Genomic DNA, 14,489 nt, shown 5'->3' on the forward strand with positions numbered 1-14,489 from the left:
GAAAGATCCGTGTGGAATTGTGAAACCTATACCACAATAATGAAACAAGACATGTTAACGGGCTATTTCATTCTTAACGTGCTTTAAATGAACAAACACAAACATGTTGTTTGGTTCGTTTACAAACCTACTAAAAAAAACTATCCTCACCTCACCGCTATCATAGTAATCCATATAGAACCGGTTAACATGAACCTCGGTGTTAAAAGCTTCAGTAGGTGTAGAAAGGAACCCGTTCGGGCCTAACACATCTCCCATAACAAAATTCAAACCTTGTGGGACCGTTACAGAGCCTTTAAAGCTTCCAATAGCGCTGAAGGTCCCACCCGCCATTATCAAGAGTAAGGCTATGTGCACACCGATTGGTGCAAACCGACCCGCTAGCCCTTTGAATGCATATAAAGATGGCCCTTTCAGAAACACCTAAGAACAAATGTAGGATTATTAGTTTATTATAAAATGTTTACGCTGCCCGCTTATAATATTCAAAAGGGTGAGATTCTTTAAGACCCAAACCAGTATTAAAAAATTGAGTTCAAATTTTGAATATTTACTCTCATTTCATAAGAAAAGTTTAAATCTTTATGAAATGAGAGTAAATGTATCCTCAAATAATGTTAAAAGAAAGGATAAATAGGTAATTTTATTGTATCATAAGACAAATCAGTTTTGTTACTACCTATATGAAATCCAACATTAGATAATCAGAACTGGAATATGGTTATCCAAATTATAACTTATTGATATTATGAATTCAAGCCTCTGATAAACTGATAATCAAATACCCTTTATATACCTCGTATCCAGCTCCCGATAAAACGACACCTAAATCCTGAACCGAGGCTTTAGGCAGAGAATCTGAATATTCCAGCTTTCGAATTGAGTTAGCCGAATGTAAGAAAGACCATCTGCAAAATAGTGATTTAAGCCAAATGACAAAAATATATTTAGCTAAGATAAAAAATAGTAACAATAATAACATTTACCTTCTTGCTACTTTGACCATGGGGATTTGAGTGGTGTATGTGCAAGCCATTAGAGATGCTCCCAATAATATTAAAGTTCCAAGAAATACAGGAGATGAAAACATATGATCAAATCCTAGAGTGAGTATCCATCTCCACGTGAAGAATCCTAGGATTGGATTATCCTCGGGGTATTTTTGGAAATAGTATTCCGGATTCTCGCCTTGGTCTATTGCAGTGCCTGCATAAACAGTTGCATAAAGATGAGCCTAGTTTATTAGGGGCGGGTAAGTCAAAACAGGTTCAGTTTGAAATGAGTCGTATTTTTGAATGGGCGAAATGGGTTGGTCCACAAACTGTTCAGAAAAGCATCTATAAGTAATTTATGTGTTAATAATTATTATTAAGTACTTTCATTATATTGGTTATCCAAATATTTGAATAAGACGATTAGAAGAGTGTGTGCATTAAAATAGAGTTCGTGTGACTTCCGGGCCGTTTGAAAACAGACTTTATGCGACTTTCAACCTGTTTAGCTATTTTTAGTTGTGTAAGCAAGCCAAATGAAAACGAATGGAGTATGTTTGTGTTCGTTCGTTTAACTTTAACCGAACAAATGATCAAACACGAATAACTAAATGAATAGGATTTTCTTGTCCGTGTACGTTTGTTAAGAAAATGAACATGTCAGTGTTGGTTTATGTTCGTTTGTTAACAATATACATGAACGAACTAGCTGAACGAGCGAATACTAGTTACAAGTAATGTGAAGAACGTGTTGCGCCTAAGAAATTATTAAAACTATACCAAGTTGTAACGGGCCAAAAGATTTAATCGAATATATTAATAAACGTAAGCGAACTTAAACACACGTAGATTAATGAACGCAAACGAACTGTCCGGTTCGTCGAAAGGCCTAGGTATACTTGTTTACTCATGAACCGAAATTCAATATATCATACTACTCTTAGCACCTAAAAAAACAATCTAAATTTGACTTTTGTGAAGTCAGTCATTGTTTGTATGTTTCAATCCTTGCTGGGATATAAAAGTCAAACCAAATTATAAAGTAAAAAGAACGTACCCAAAGCCATCAAAGCAGCAATGGTGAACATCTCACCAATAGCCAGAGGCAAATTAGCAAGACCCGAAAGCAATCTTTTACTCAACCGTTTTACCATTACCAACACCCCGCCGCCGGAGTTCTTCACTGCCGGAGGTTGAGGTTTAACTTCCTCCGACAGTAACGGTGCTGGACCAGGGACAACAACCTTGTTGGTTTTGTTGTTTGTCGTGTCTTTTGACGGCTGCGATGACAGTTTGTAAGAAATGAAACATCTGGTGCGGTTGTGGGTTTGATAATTGAAGAGATGAGGTTGGGGTTTAAGTGGGTTAAGAGTTAGAACAAGAGTCTCCATTGTTGAAGAATCAATCGAGTGTTAATTGTTATGCATAACGACCCTTTGGTTTTATCCAAAATGAGAGATTTTTTTTTGTTTCGGTTACGTTGATTAGATTTCGCGGGGATATCGTGGCCACTCGTATCTTGACTTGATGATAATCAATGTTTTAAAAAACTACCTGGCCCATGATAAATGGTAATACCGGCTGATAGTTTATAAAATACGATTTCAACTCAGAACATAATTCAATACTACATAATTCTATAATTTTTATTTTTTTTTTTAAAAAGATCCAACTACAATATATAGAAACATAGATATTACATCAATATAGCAGGTAGGCGGGCAACAAGCTGCGCCGCCACCCCTTTCTGAATTGCAAACCCTAACCTGCTAAAGACATACCCCTGCCCCTTTTGAGTCGACACATTGCTATGTATCAAAAGCCAGAGGGACAAAAACATGTTGGTTCTCTTCGCAGGCTTTAGCATGTTTCTCCACCTTCTTCGTTTCAGCCATTTTCATTGCTTGCCCAGCTACAAACCCATTATCCCTCAAACCAGCTAAGGGAGATACCCCTGTGAGGTCATCACAAGCGTGTTTTCCCCCGGCCCAACCAAAGACAAGCAAATCTGCCGGTCGTAGAGTGGATCTCCCTTCCGTGGGGTCTGTAAGGAAGTTTACGGGGGCTTCCTTTTCAGCTGATATCCCAGCTCGCCTTAAGATGTCCCAAAGAACGTCCCACGCCCAATCATGTCGGTATTTGAACCCAGGCATCTCCTTGCAATGAACCGCATGCTTTCCGAATTCTATAATCAAACATCAATTTCCAAATATTTTTCTTTTTCTTTTTTTTTGAAATAAAAGTCGGCAATAATTTTCGAGCTATTAAAGTGTTGAATTCAATGTTATCGCCATCCTCATCAACAAGAAGATAGCTATTTTCGTGTCAAACAATACCAAAATAGGTTTATGTACTTTCGTGAACTACATGTATTTTAATTACTCTATTTAGTGTAATTAATATCTAGACTAATTACAAAAAGTCATTGCGTCCATTTTTTTCAATTCGTAATGTTTGTACAATAATATTCTTGTTTGTATGGCAGATCTAAAATTGTTACTCAAATGCACAAATATGTAAATAATAAACTTCAGTGAAACTAGGGGGTGCTGAAATCAACCGTAACCAGTTAATCAGACTTGTAAATGGATAGTTTGTTTCGGCAAAACCCAGGTAACCCGAATTGATTTAAAGTAAAGGGTCGAATAGCTAGGTTTTTTAGCATGCCATAAATGAAGTCGGTTTTTTAATAGACTACTGGATTTCATGCTTTCAAGTTTCACCTGCATTATTCGAGCATCTTAACTCCACATGGGCATCACATCACCTATTTTACCACATTTCACTCCACATCACCATAAGAATATTGTTTAACCCCCCATTTACCTCCCTTTATTTAATGTTAAATTGATTATAAATTATTGTGGTTGTGTGTGAAGATGATTTTAAGGCCCATTAATGTTTTAACCCACATTGCATTTAACGCTCTTAATCCATGAAGGGAGTGGTATGCCACTCGTTAACCTTGCCAACTCAGCTTTAACGTCATTGATGCTAAGGTATACTTCTAGGCCTTACGTTAAAGTCAAATGGACAAAAATAATTGGAAGGGCTTTGCTTTAAAAGGGCCGAAGGTGCCTTGTTGAAGAGTTTATATAAACATATGGAGGCCCAAATTTATTTTTAATCAACTTAACACTAGTTCACTACAAAGAGGTTTTCACAAATAGACAAATATACCGGTATAATCTCACTCATAACAAAACTATTGGTAGGACTTGAGAAATATTTATCATTTTTAATTATCATTATGCATACTACTGTACTTGCTTTCTCATATAAGAAAAGGTCGCAAATCCGTGAATGACATCTGTAGGGGTATGGTACTAAAACCCGGTTCTACGACCCTAAATCTATTATGTTTGGCTTATTTCATTACATGGACTAATACGATGTTATTGGGCCGAGGGGGTTTTGTGGAGGTAACCCTAACTGGGCTAGGCCCATTAGGGTACCATGATGGTGGCCATGAGACTCTATATAAGGAGGTCTCCACCTCCTTATCATGGGTCATGCTCAATAAGAGCCACCACCACTTTTTGTGTCTGTGAACAAGAAATCCTCAGGATATCTTAGCAGTCGCCTCCACACCCCCAGAACGGCCATCGCAGGTCTCACAGTTGCAGGTCTCAGGCGCAGCCGAGGAAGAAGAAGATCAAGACGTGGTTCGTTCATCTCGAAAATCCGTGGAAGCATCGTCATGGATCAGGTTAGATTCGTTTCGTGTTTCGACATTGGCGCCATCCGTGGGACGGCAACGAACTGCCCTTCGATCTTCATCTCGGCTGCCAGATCTCTCCCAAGAAAAACGCAGATCTGGAAGTTTACAGAAAAAAGCTTCAAAGCTTGTTCTATTTAAAGCTCAAAAGATCCATAGATCTAAAAAGAGGCTTCCAGATCTGGGCAAGAAGGAAAATCCGTGATTCGAATGATCAGATCTCCGAATCTGTGAATCTGTGATTCAGGATCTCCGAATCTGTGATGGTTTTAAATCTGCTCCGAATCTTCAGATCTGTCCAGATCTGATTTACAGATCTAGGTCTAGATTACAGACCTGGATTTAGGTCTAAAGTTGCAGATCTGACTCTTAAATTGCAGATCCAGAAGTTACTAGACTTCCGCCGCCATGTACGCACGCCCGGGGTTCTCACTCCGCAGCCGTGCATGTGCCGCCGCGGAAACCACCATCTGGGTTTTGCGCAAGAGACCTCCGCCATGCACACGCACTTGCGAGTCACCACTCTATCGCCGTGCATGCGCGCATCAGGCTACGCGCCAAACTTCAAGGTTGGGAATCCTCCTAATATCCCATATGGCTACGCGCCAAACTTCAAGGTTGGGAATCCTCCTAATATCCCATATGGCTACGCGCAAGGTTGGGAATCCTCCTAATATCCCATATGGCTACGCGCCAAACTTCAAGGTTGGGAATCCTCATAATATCTCGTATGGCTACGCGCCGAACTTCAAGGTGGGGAATATATGGCTACGCGCCAAGGTTGGGAATCCTCCTAATATCCCATATGGCTACGCGCCAAGGTTGGGAATCCTCCTAATATCCCATATGGCTACGCGCCAAACTTCAAGGTTGGGAATCCTCCTAATATCCCATATGGCTACGCGCCAAACTTCAAGGTTGGGAATCCTCCTAATATCCCGTAGGGCTACGCGCCGAACTTCAAGGTTGGGAATCCTCCTAATATCCCATATGGCTACGCGCCAAGGTTGGGAATCCTCCTAATATCCCATATGGCTACGCGCCAAACTTCAAGGTTGGGAATCCTCCTAATATCCCATATGGCTACGTTCCAAGGTTGGGAATCCTCCTAATATCCCATATGGCTACGCGCCAAGGTTGGGATTCCTAATATCCCATATGGCTACGCGCCAAGGTTGGGAATCCTAATATCCCATATGGCTACGCGCCGAACTTCAAGGTTGGGAATCCTCCTAAGATCCCATATGGCTACACGCCAAACTTAGGGGTTGGGAATCCTCATACCATATGTTCACGCATCACATACGCTCACGCATATTACACATGCTTACGCATCACATGCTTACGCATCACATGCTCGCACATGTCACAGTCTACACGCACGCGCACGCAACATCTGCGCGTGGCGCATAACACAAAACCAAAGTCTACGCGCACGTGCATGCAACATCTGCACGTGGCGCGTGACATAAAGTAGCCCGTAAGTCGCCTCACGCGCTGGCTTTATTATTCACAGCTCATAAGACGCCTCGCGCGCAAGCTGTTATTATTCTTACAGCCCGTAAGTCGCCTCTCGCGCGCAAGCTTTATTACTTTCACAGCTCGTAAGTCGCCTCACGCGCAAGCTGTTATTATTCTTACAGCCCGTAAGTCGCCTCACGCGCTGGCTATGTTATTCACAGCTCATAAGACGCCTCGCGCGCAAGCTGTTATTATTCTTACAGCCCGTAAGTCGCCTCACGCGCTGGCTTTATTATTCACAGCTCATAAGACGCCTCGCGCGCAAGCTGTTATTATTCTTACAGCCCGTAAGTCGCCTCACGTGCTGGCTTTATTATTCACAGCTCATAAGACGCCTCGCGCGCAAGCTGTTATTATTCTTACAGCCCGTAAGTCGCCTCACGCGCTGGCTTTGTTATTCACAGCTCATAAGACGCCTCGCGCGCAAGCTGTTGTTATTCTCACAGCCCGTAAGTCGCCTCACGCGCTGGCTTTATTATTCACACAGCTCATAAGACGCCTCGCGCGCAAGCTGTTATTACTCTTATGGCCCGTAAGTCGCCTAACGCGCAGGCCTTTATTATTCACAGCTCATAAGACGCCTCGCGCGCAAGCTGTTATTATTCTTACAGCCCGTAAGTCGCCTCTCGCGCGCAAGCTTGATTACTTTCACAGCTCGTAAGTCGCCTCACGCGCAAGCTGTTATTATTCTTACAGCCCGTAAGTCGCCTCACGTGCTGGCTTTGTTATTCACAGCTCATAAGACGCCTCGCGCGCAAGCTGTTATTATTCTTACAGCCCGTAAGTCGTCTCACGCGCTGGCTTTATTATTCACAGCTCATAAGACGCCTCGCGCGCAAGCTGTTATTATTCTTACAGCCCGTAAGTCGCCTCACGCGCTGGCTTTATTATTCACAGCTCATAAGACGCCTCGCGCGCAAGCTGTTATTATTCTTACAGCCCGTAAGTCGCCTCACGCGCTGGCTTTGTTATTCACAGCTCATAAGACGCCTCGCGCGCAAGCTGTTGTTATTCTTACAGCCCGTAAGTCGCCTCACGCGCTGGCTTTGTTATTCACAGCTCATAAGACGCCTCGCGCGCAAGCTGTTGTTATTCTCACAGCCCGTAAGTCGCCTCACGCGCTGGCTTTATTATTCACACAGCTCATAAGACGCCTCGCGCGCAAGCTGTTATTACTCTTATGGCCCGTAAGTCGCCTCACGCGCAGGCCTTTATTATTCACACAGCTCATAAGACGCCTCGCGCGCAAGCTGTTATTCTTACAGCCCGTAAGTCGCCTCACGCGCAGGCCTTTATTTTTCACAGCTCGTAAGACGCCTCTCGCGCGCAGGCCTTTATTATTCTTAGCTCGTAAGACGCCTCATGCGCAGGCTTTATTATGCTACAGCTTGTAAGACGCCTCTCGCGCGCAGGCTTTATTATTCTTAGCTCGTAAGACGCCTCATGCGCAGGCTTTATTATGCTACAGCTTGTAAGACGCCTCTCGCGCGCAGGCTTTATTATTCTTAGCTCGTAAGTCGCCACTCGCGCAGGCTCTATTATTATAGCTCGTAAGTCGCCTTGCGCGCCAGCTTCATTATTCTACAAGCTCGTAAGTCGCCTTGCGCGCCAGCTTCATTATTCTACAAGCTCGTAAGTCGCCTTGCGCGCCAGCTTCATTATTCTACAAGCTCGTAAGTCGCCTCGAGCGCCAGCTTCTTTATTACTTTCACAGCTCGTAAGTCGCCTCTCGCGCCAGCTCAATTATTATTCTTATAGCTCATAAGACGCCTCTCGCGCGCAAGCTTTATTACTTTCACAGCTCGTAAGTCGCCTCACGCGCCAGCTCAATTATTATTTTCAAAGCTCATAAGACGCCTCTCGCGCGCAAGCTTTATTACTTACACAGCTCGTAAGTCGCCTCACGCGCCAGCTCAATTATTATTCTCAAAGCTCATAAGACGCCTCTCGCGCGCAAGCTTTATTACTTTCACAGCTCGTAAGTTGCCTCACGCGCCAGCTCAATTATTATTCTCAAAGCTCATAAGACGCCTCTCGCGCGCAGGCTTTTATTATTCTAAGCTCGCAAGACGCCTCTCGCGCGCAGGCATTATTATTATTTTAGCTCGTAAGTCGCTTCTCGCGCCAGCTCCATTATTATTATAGCTCGAAAGTCGCCTCACGCGCGAGCTTCATTATTATTATAGCTTGTAAGTCGCCTCACGCGCGAGCTTCATTATTATTATAGCTTGTAAGTCGCCTCGCGCGCAGGCTTTTATTACAACACGTCACCATCATGAAGAAGGCCTCTCAAAACTCAGACAATAAAGACAAGGCCAAAGAAAAGGGAAAAAACCGCCTCACACCTTATAAAGTCCAGCGCTCCACCTAGACGCTTGCGCGCCCAGGAGCAACACTGGACTTGGGGGGGCTTGTAGGGGTATGGTACTAAAACCCGGTTCTACGACCCTAAATCTATTATGTTTGGCTTATTTCATTACATGGACTAATACGATGTTATTGGGCCGAGGGGGTTTTGTGGAGGTAACCCTAACTGGGCTAGGCCCATTAGGGTACCATGATGGTGGCCATGAGACTCTATATAAGGAGGTCTCCACCTCCTTATCATGGGTCATGCTCAATAAGAGCCACCACCACTTTTTATGTCTGTGAACAAGAAATCCTCAGGATATCTTAGCAGTCGCCTCCACACCCCCAGAACGGCCATCGCAGGTCTCACAGTTGCAGGTCTCAGGCGCAGCCGAGGAAGAAGAAGATCAAGACGTGGTTCGTTAATCTCGAAAATCCGTGGAAGCATCGTCATGGATCAGGTTAGATTCGTTTCGTGTTTCGACAACATCATACTGATAATATTTGTTAGGACGGCTAAAACACAACATCTAATCATACATATAAATATGTTTTAAACCTCAACCACATAAAAATATGTCTTTCCTACACAACTTGACCATTAGGCCACACATCCTTTTGTATCAAATTGATAAGTAATGTGCAAAGTTTGGAGAACAACGCTATTAGGCAATGCATATCAACTTTTTAGACAATTACCAAAAGGAGCGGTTACTATTATAGATGGCATGTGAGTACTTGTTGTCACTCTCGAAATCACTCATGAACCCAAGTTAATTTTCTGGTGACCGACTGTTCGATGTAAAATATGAAGTTTCCAGCCGTCTTTTGATGTGTGTGTGTTGGTGGTGTGTGTGTGGGGGGGGGGGGTTCTCGAACTTTCTTCTTTTAAGAGGGGTAAAAGTATATCCGATTCTCCAAAGACTATGTATGTGGGCCTACTATTGTGATTAACGAAATTTTGGAGGGATAAATTACATAAACCATCCAATTATAGAAAGTGTATATATTGATAATTCAAAATTATGAACCAAAGGGCTTGCATCAATGGTATCAAATGCTTTTATTTTAGATATGGGTAAGTCTTTCCAAGTTGTGAAGTATCGAGTTTCATTGTTTGCAGTGCCGTGTAAATTTAGGGGTATGTTTTCATGTTAAAAAAAATCTAAAGTTATAACATCAAAATCCTCTTAGTAGAGTAGAAAACTTTTCTTATTTACATGAGAAATATTTTGTGAACCATTGGACGGTTAATATGTACCTGGTTTGTTAGACCTTGCTATACTATTTTGGTAGAATAGTAAGTTAATGCAAGTTTTATTGTTAATCGTTAAAAATAAATTCAGTCAAGTGTCCAACTCAACTACCATGCGATAATGAAGACATTGCCTTCCAAGTTCCATGAGTCCATCTAACTACCACCTTTACAAAAGTCTAATTGCTAACACTAAACAAAAGTTAAGTTGTCTTAATTGCTTAACTTGGGTCACTATTGGTTAAAAAGTACATTTTACGCGAGTAATTTTCATGGTTTATGAGTAAATCAGTAAATGTCTCTTTTTATATTATTATTTAGCAAAACTTTAACAAAGTTGTTAATACCAGCAGAAGTTTCCAAACTGACGCGTTTTGTTATCTATTTTCAATTTTATAATGATTTAAGCAGCATGTACCATGTTCAACATTTGACCAATCATTTTCTTTTAAACATGACTATGTACATTGGTGCAAACATGCCAACCAATAGTTCCACTAAAATATCAAATTAAACAAATGTATTTATTTCAATTTCTTAACTATTTTCCTTATTATTTAATTACCTTTTATGTATTTAATTAAATTTACACAATACAAATATGATAAAAGAAAAGAAAAATATAAATTCACAACACAACTCTTCTATTTAATATAATAATGTAAATAATGTTCTTATCAACACACATACAATCAACAAATTGGGTGACAAATAAATGGAAATTGAAAAGGGTTTTACCTTACTAACCCATTTTCAAAAATAATAATTAAATCTTTGTTGTAATAACTTGTAGCTTATGTACTAAAAGATGTACGCTTTCGATTTTAGCCTTTTCGTCATAGTGTTGAGTTAGATCCGAATCTTTTGACAATCATAGCCATATACTTACCCTGGTGTTGTGCAAGCTCAAGTTCTCTTTGGCTCGGTTCTCTAGTCCCATCGCCTGAAAATACACCAGCACCGTATGGTGAACCACCACGGATCGAGTCCATTTTAAACATTCCAGCACCAAATGTGTATCCGATCGGAACATACAACATCCCATGGTGCGCTAATTGCGTAATTGCGGTCCATCTGCAACCACATCAACTAGTATAAGACTTCAAGTGATGATTAAATACGAAAAGTATATTTTTTAGAAGAAAACTAAAAGAAATACTAGGTTACCCATTAATGAAACAAAAAAGACGTATAACAACTTATTTTCCCAACTCCCACATTTATTTTCCCTCAAAACAATCTTTTTGTTTTATTATATTGCTTTAGGCAATCAATAACTCAAAATAATTATATGCTCATTATTTAAGAAATTTACAATGTGCTTCCCTGTTACTTTTATAAAAAAAATGTAAAACTTTGTTCCGTTCTAATTAAGCATTGCAAACCAAAGAAAGTTTTTGCGTGTAAAGGAACATTAGGAAAAATAATATCAAAGAATTTAACCAAAATAACATAGTTTTAACGTATTACCAACTAAAACAATGTAAATATGTAAATTTAAAGTGAACATGAAATTCACTAATTCCTTTTCAGGAAAAATACTTTTTTATACTACTACAACTACATTAGTTATAACCTATTAAAACTATAATAATTATTTTAAAAGAAAAGAAATATCATATAACTACAAAATATGCAAAAAGATTTAGCTTATAAATATAGTTATGGGGGTGTTAAATGGGTTGTGCTTGTGGGCTCTGGGCTCGCATGTCCCACCCGACACAAACCCAAAAATTTAACATAACCATGAACTTTAAAATCGTGTAAGACATATGAAATCTTTTTATATTAAAAAAATTTATAATCTAAGTTGTCAATCGAAATAAAAAAGAAAGGGTATGGATAAATGGAAGGATGAGAGAAAGAAAGAAAAAGAATAAAGAATATTGATGATATAGATATAGAATTCTAATATGTAAAGTCTACGAGTCATCTAAGAAAAAATAACTTGAGCACGAATCCCATTCTAGCAGGTTAACCCAAAAGTTTTTATTTTTTTTATTTTTGTTATTTTCAAATATTAACATTATAAAATTTGCATTTTTATAACAGAAACTACGAATTTGTATAAAGAAATACATTTTAATTATATAAATATTATGTTATTTTATTTTTAGTTTTAAATTTTGGATAAAATACTCAAACCAATTATTGATTACTATTGTATAAAGTTTTTCCTAAATTGTTTCATGAAAACACATTTCAAAAAATAAAATACAAAATAAACGAGTCAACTAGAAAACCTGTCAAGTTAACCGACCCAAACCCAGTTAGATAAAAGGGTTTACGGGTTTAACCCGATAGATGAAAGTCTGAAACTGACCCAAACCCGTAAATTTTATGTTAGGTTTTGTCATATTGACGTTCCAAAAAAGTAAAAAGACACCACTTTCTAAGCATGAAAGTGTGAAACTTGTGAATCAAACAAATGCCAAGAAGCCAACTTACGCTGTGGTCTCTTGACCGCCACCTTGCGTGCCGGGTACTCACAAAAAACCCGGCAGGAACTCCGGCGAGCCTCTGCTCCCGCCACAACCCACCGGTCGAATCGAAAAACGCCTTCATTTGCGCTGGCATACACCCGTACCTCGTCGGAAACCCAAACAACAGTCCATCAGCCTCCACCAACTCCTCCGGAGATATCACCGGAATCCCATCACCTTTCTCCGGCACCTTCATCGCCGTCAAAGTCTCAAACGACAGCGTTTCAGGCACCCGGAACAGAACACCTTCAACCCCTTCAATCTCCTCAATACCCGTCTTGATATTATTCGCAAGAGTCTCCACGTGGCCGTACATTGAGTAGAATATGATAAAGATTCTTAATTTATGGGGTTCGATTTGAATTGAATTGTGATGGGTTGTTGCTGGAATTGGGTCAGGACCCGGACCCGGATCCGAATCGGTGATTGATGGTGGTACTGGTTGGTGTTTGCTGGGGATGCAGCCGCCGCCTTTGCCCATTGTTAATTGATTGAATTAAGGGTTTGAAGAAGCTTAATTTGGCTGATGAAGAAGAGTTTGATGGAAGTGATGAGTTGAAATTGGAAGAAGAATAATAATGGTATCGTGGAGACTTCGCTGGCTGAAAATGAATATAATATTAATATTTAATTTTTTTTGTATGTTATGAATACTAGACCGGTGCCCGCGCGATGCAGCGGGTGTTTGAACCTGTTAATCACGTACAAATATAAGTGTTTATGTTTCGGTTAACACCTTCAAATCGTTTAAATCTGTCATTGGTTTGACTTCTTTTTTCTTTTTCTTTTTTACTTTCTGTTTGTTGGTCAGTTTCAAAATTTTCAAAACGTAGGGAACGGTTGGTTCGCGATTTATATCGGCAATCGGCCATATGAAACCAAAAAAGATTGTAAATTAACCTAATTGCAATATGATTCCTTTTGTAATCTTTGTTGTTATTATTTCATGTCCTAGATCTTCCATTAATATTTACCATTTATGTGGCTAAAATTATCATTTTTTATTTATGATCATCTCAAGTATCATATTATGTTTATGTTGGTTTTTAGTTAAAATTGATGGTACATTTAAATTATTAATTATTTTAAACTAAATTTATTATTAAAGTTTAAACTGTGAAACCAAACTGGAACCAGACCATTAGTAACGATTCGGTTTCAATTTTCAATGGTTGAATTTGGTTTTGGACGACAAAAAATCAGTATTAACAGTTGGACTCACAAGTTTAACTTAAAAACCATCAAAACCGACACTGAACACCCCTACGTAACATATTAATTTATTTAAAATGAAAAAAATTACAACAATATCATATCCGAATTAAAGAGAATAAAATGCTTGTTTTTATGGTGCAATTTGTTTATAAAAATATTAACGTATGAAAAGACTATAGTCGTTTATATATCATGGGTGGGAAGTTGGTTTACAAGTTAAATTAAAAACATTATATGGTTAAAGATGAAGGATAAAACTTGTAAGTTGAATGAATTGTGTTTAAAATACATGTTTACCTTACATGTACCTCATGCTTTAAGTGTTGTAAATTACTTAAAAATGAGTGTCTTAATTTGCCCTTATTTGGTGTATTATATATAACTAGAAGAGTGCTCGCGCGATGCAGCGGAAAACTGGAAACACGTACTTTGATAATCATGTAATAATTTTTTGGGTGTTCATTATTTTGTTTGAAACTACGAGACGGTTCACCAGTTTGGTTTCACGGTTGAAACCGGAGCTGACCGTACATATTGAAATGCTAATTATTTACTTATTTAGTATGAGATATAATATATATTAGACATAGTTAAAATATAGTTAACCAAAGTTTTATTTAATACGAGCAAACTCGTCTATTACAACTTTAATTTAATCAAATTTCCAGTATGGTTTTTTATAATCTTTTTTCTTGTTATGATTTCGCATTCTATTTATTCTAATAAGGTTATTATTTATATGACCAAAGTTATATTTGTTCATAGTATGATTCTCTTAATAATGTATTAGTTGATAATTAGTTTGAAGTGAAGATATATGCAGATTAATAATTCTTGTTTTAAAATTTTAAACTAAATTTTTTTTTATCAAAGTACAAACTAAATCAGAACCTAATAGCTGGTAATGGTTCGGTTTAGTTGGGTTTTATTTAGAAACAGTTTAGTTTTGGTTTTTG

General features: G+C 39.0%; 1 protein-coding gene and 1 pseudogene across 2 annotated transcripts; both read right to left on the reverse strand.

Moving 5' to 3' along the window:
- Positions 1 to 5: 5 nt before the first annotated feature.
- On the reverse strand, positions 6 to 2,485 carry LOC143608231 (cytochrome c biogenesis protein CCS1, chloroplastic-like; the record flags this gene model as incomplete). Its single annotated transcript, XM_077083348.1, has 5 exons — positions 2,050 to 2,485; positions 987 to 1,206; positions 797 to 908; positions 151 to 423; positions 6 to 26 (listed from the first exon to the last, which is right to left on the reverse strand). Coding segments are annotated over exons 1-5 (960 nt in total), but the record flags the coding sequence as incomplete, so codon positions are not given.
- Positions 2,486 to 10,497: 8,012 nt separating this feature from the next.
- On the reverse strand, positions 10,498 to 12,813 carry LOC143608232 (NAD(P)H dehydrogenase (quinone) FQR1-like; annotated as a pseudogene). Its single transcript, XR_013149191.1, has 2 exons — positions 12,284 to 12,813; positions 10,498 to 10,909 (listed from the first exon to the last, which is right to left on the reverse strand). The product of XR_013149191.1 is annotated as an NAD(P)H dehydrogenase (quinone) FQR1-like (transcript).
- Between the last annotated feature and the right edge of the window lie 1,676 nt (positions 12,814 to 14,489).

The sequence above is a fragment of the Bidens hawaiensis genome, unplaced genomic scaffold, assembly GCF_021521415.1.
Source record: "Bidens hawaiensis isolate Kalapana, Puna unplaced genomic scaffold, B.hawaiensis_p1.1 tig00109662_1, whole genome shotgun sequence".
Taxonomy (NCBI): Eukaryota; Viridiplantae; Streptophyta; class Magnoliopsida; order Asterales; family Asteraceae; genus Bidens; species Bidens hawaiensis.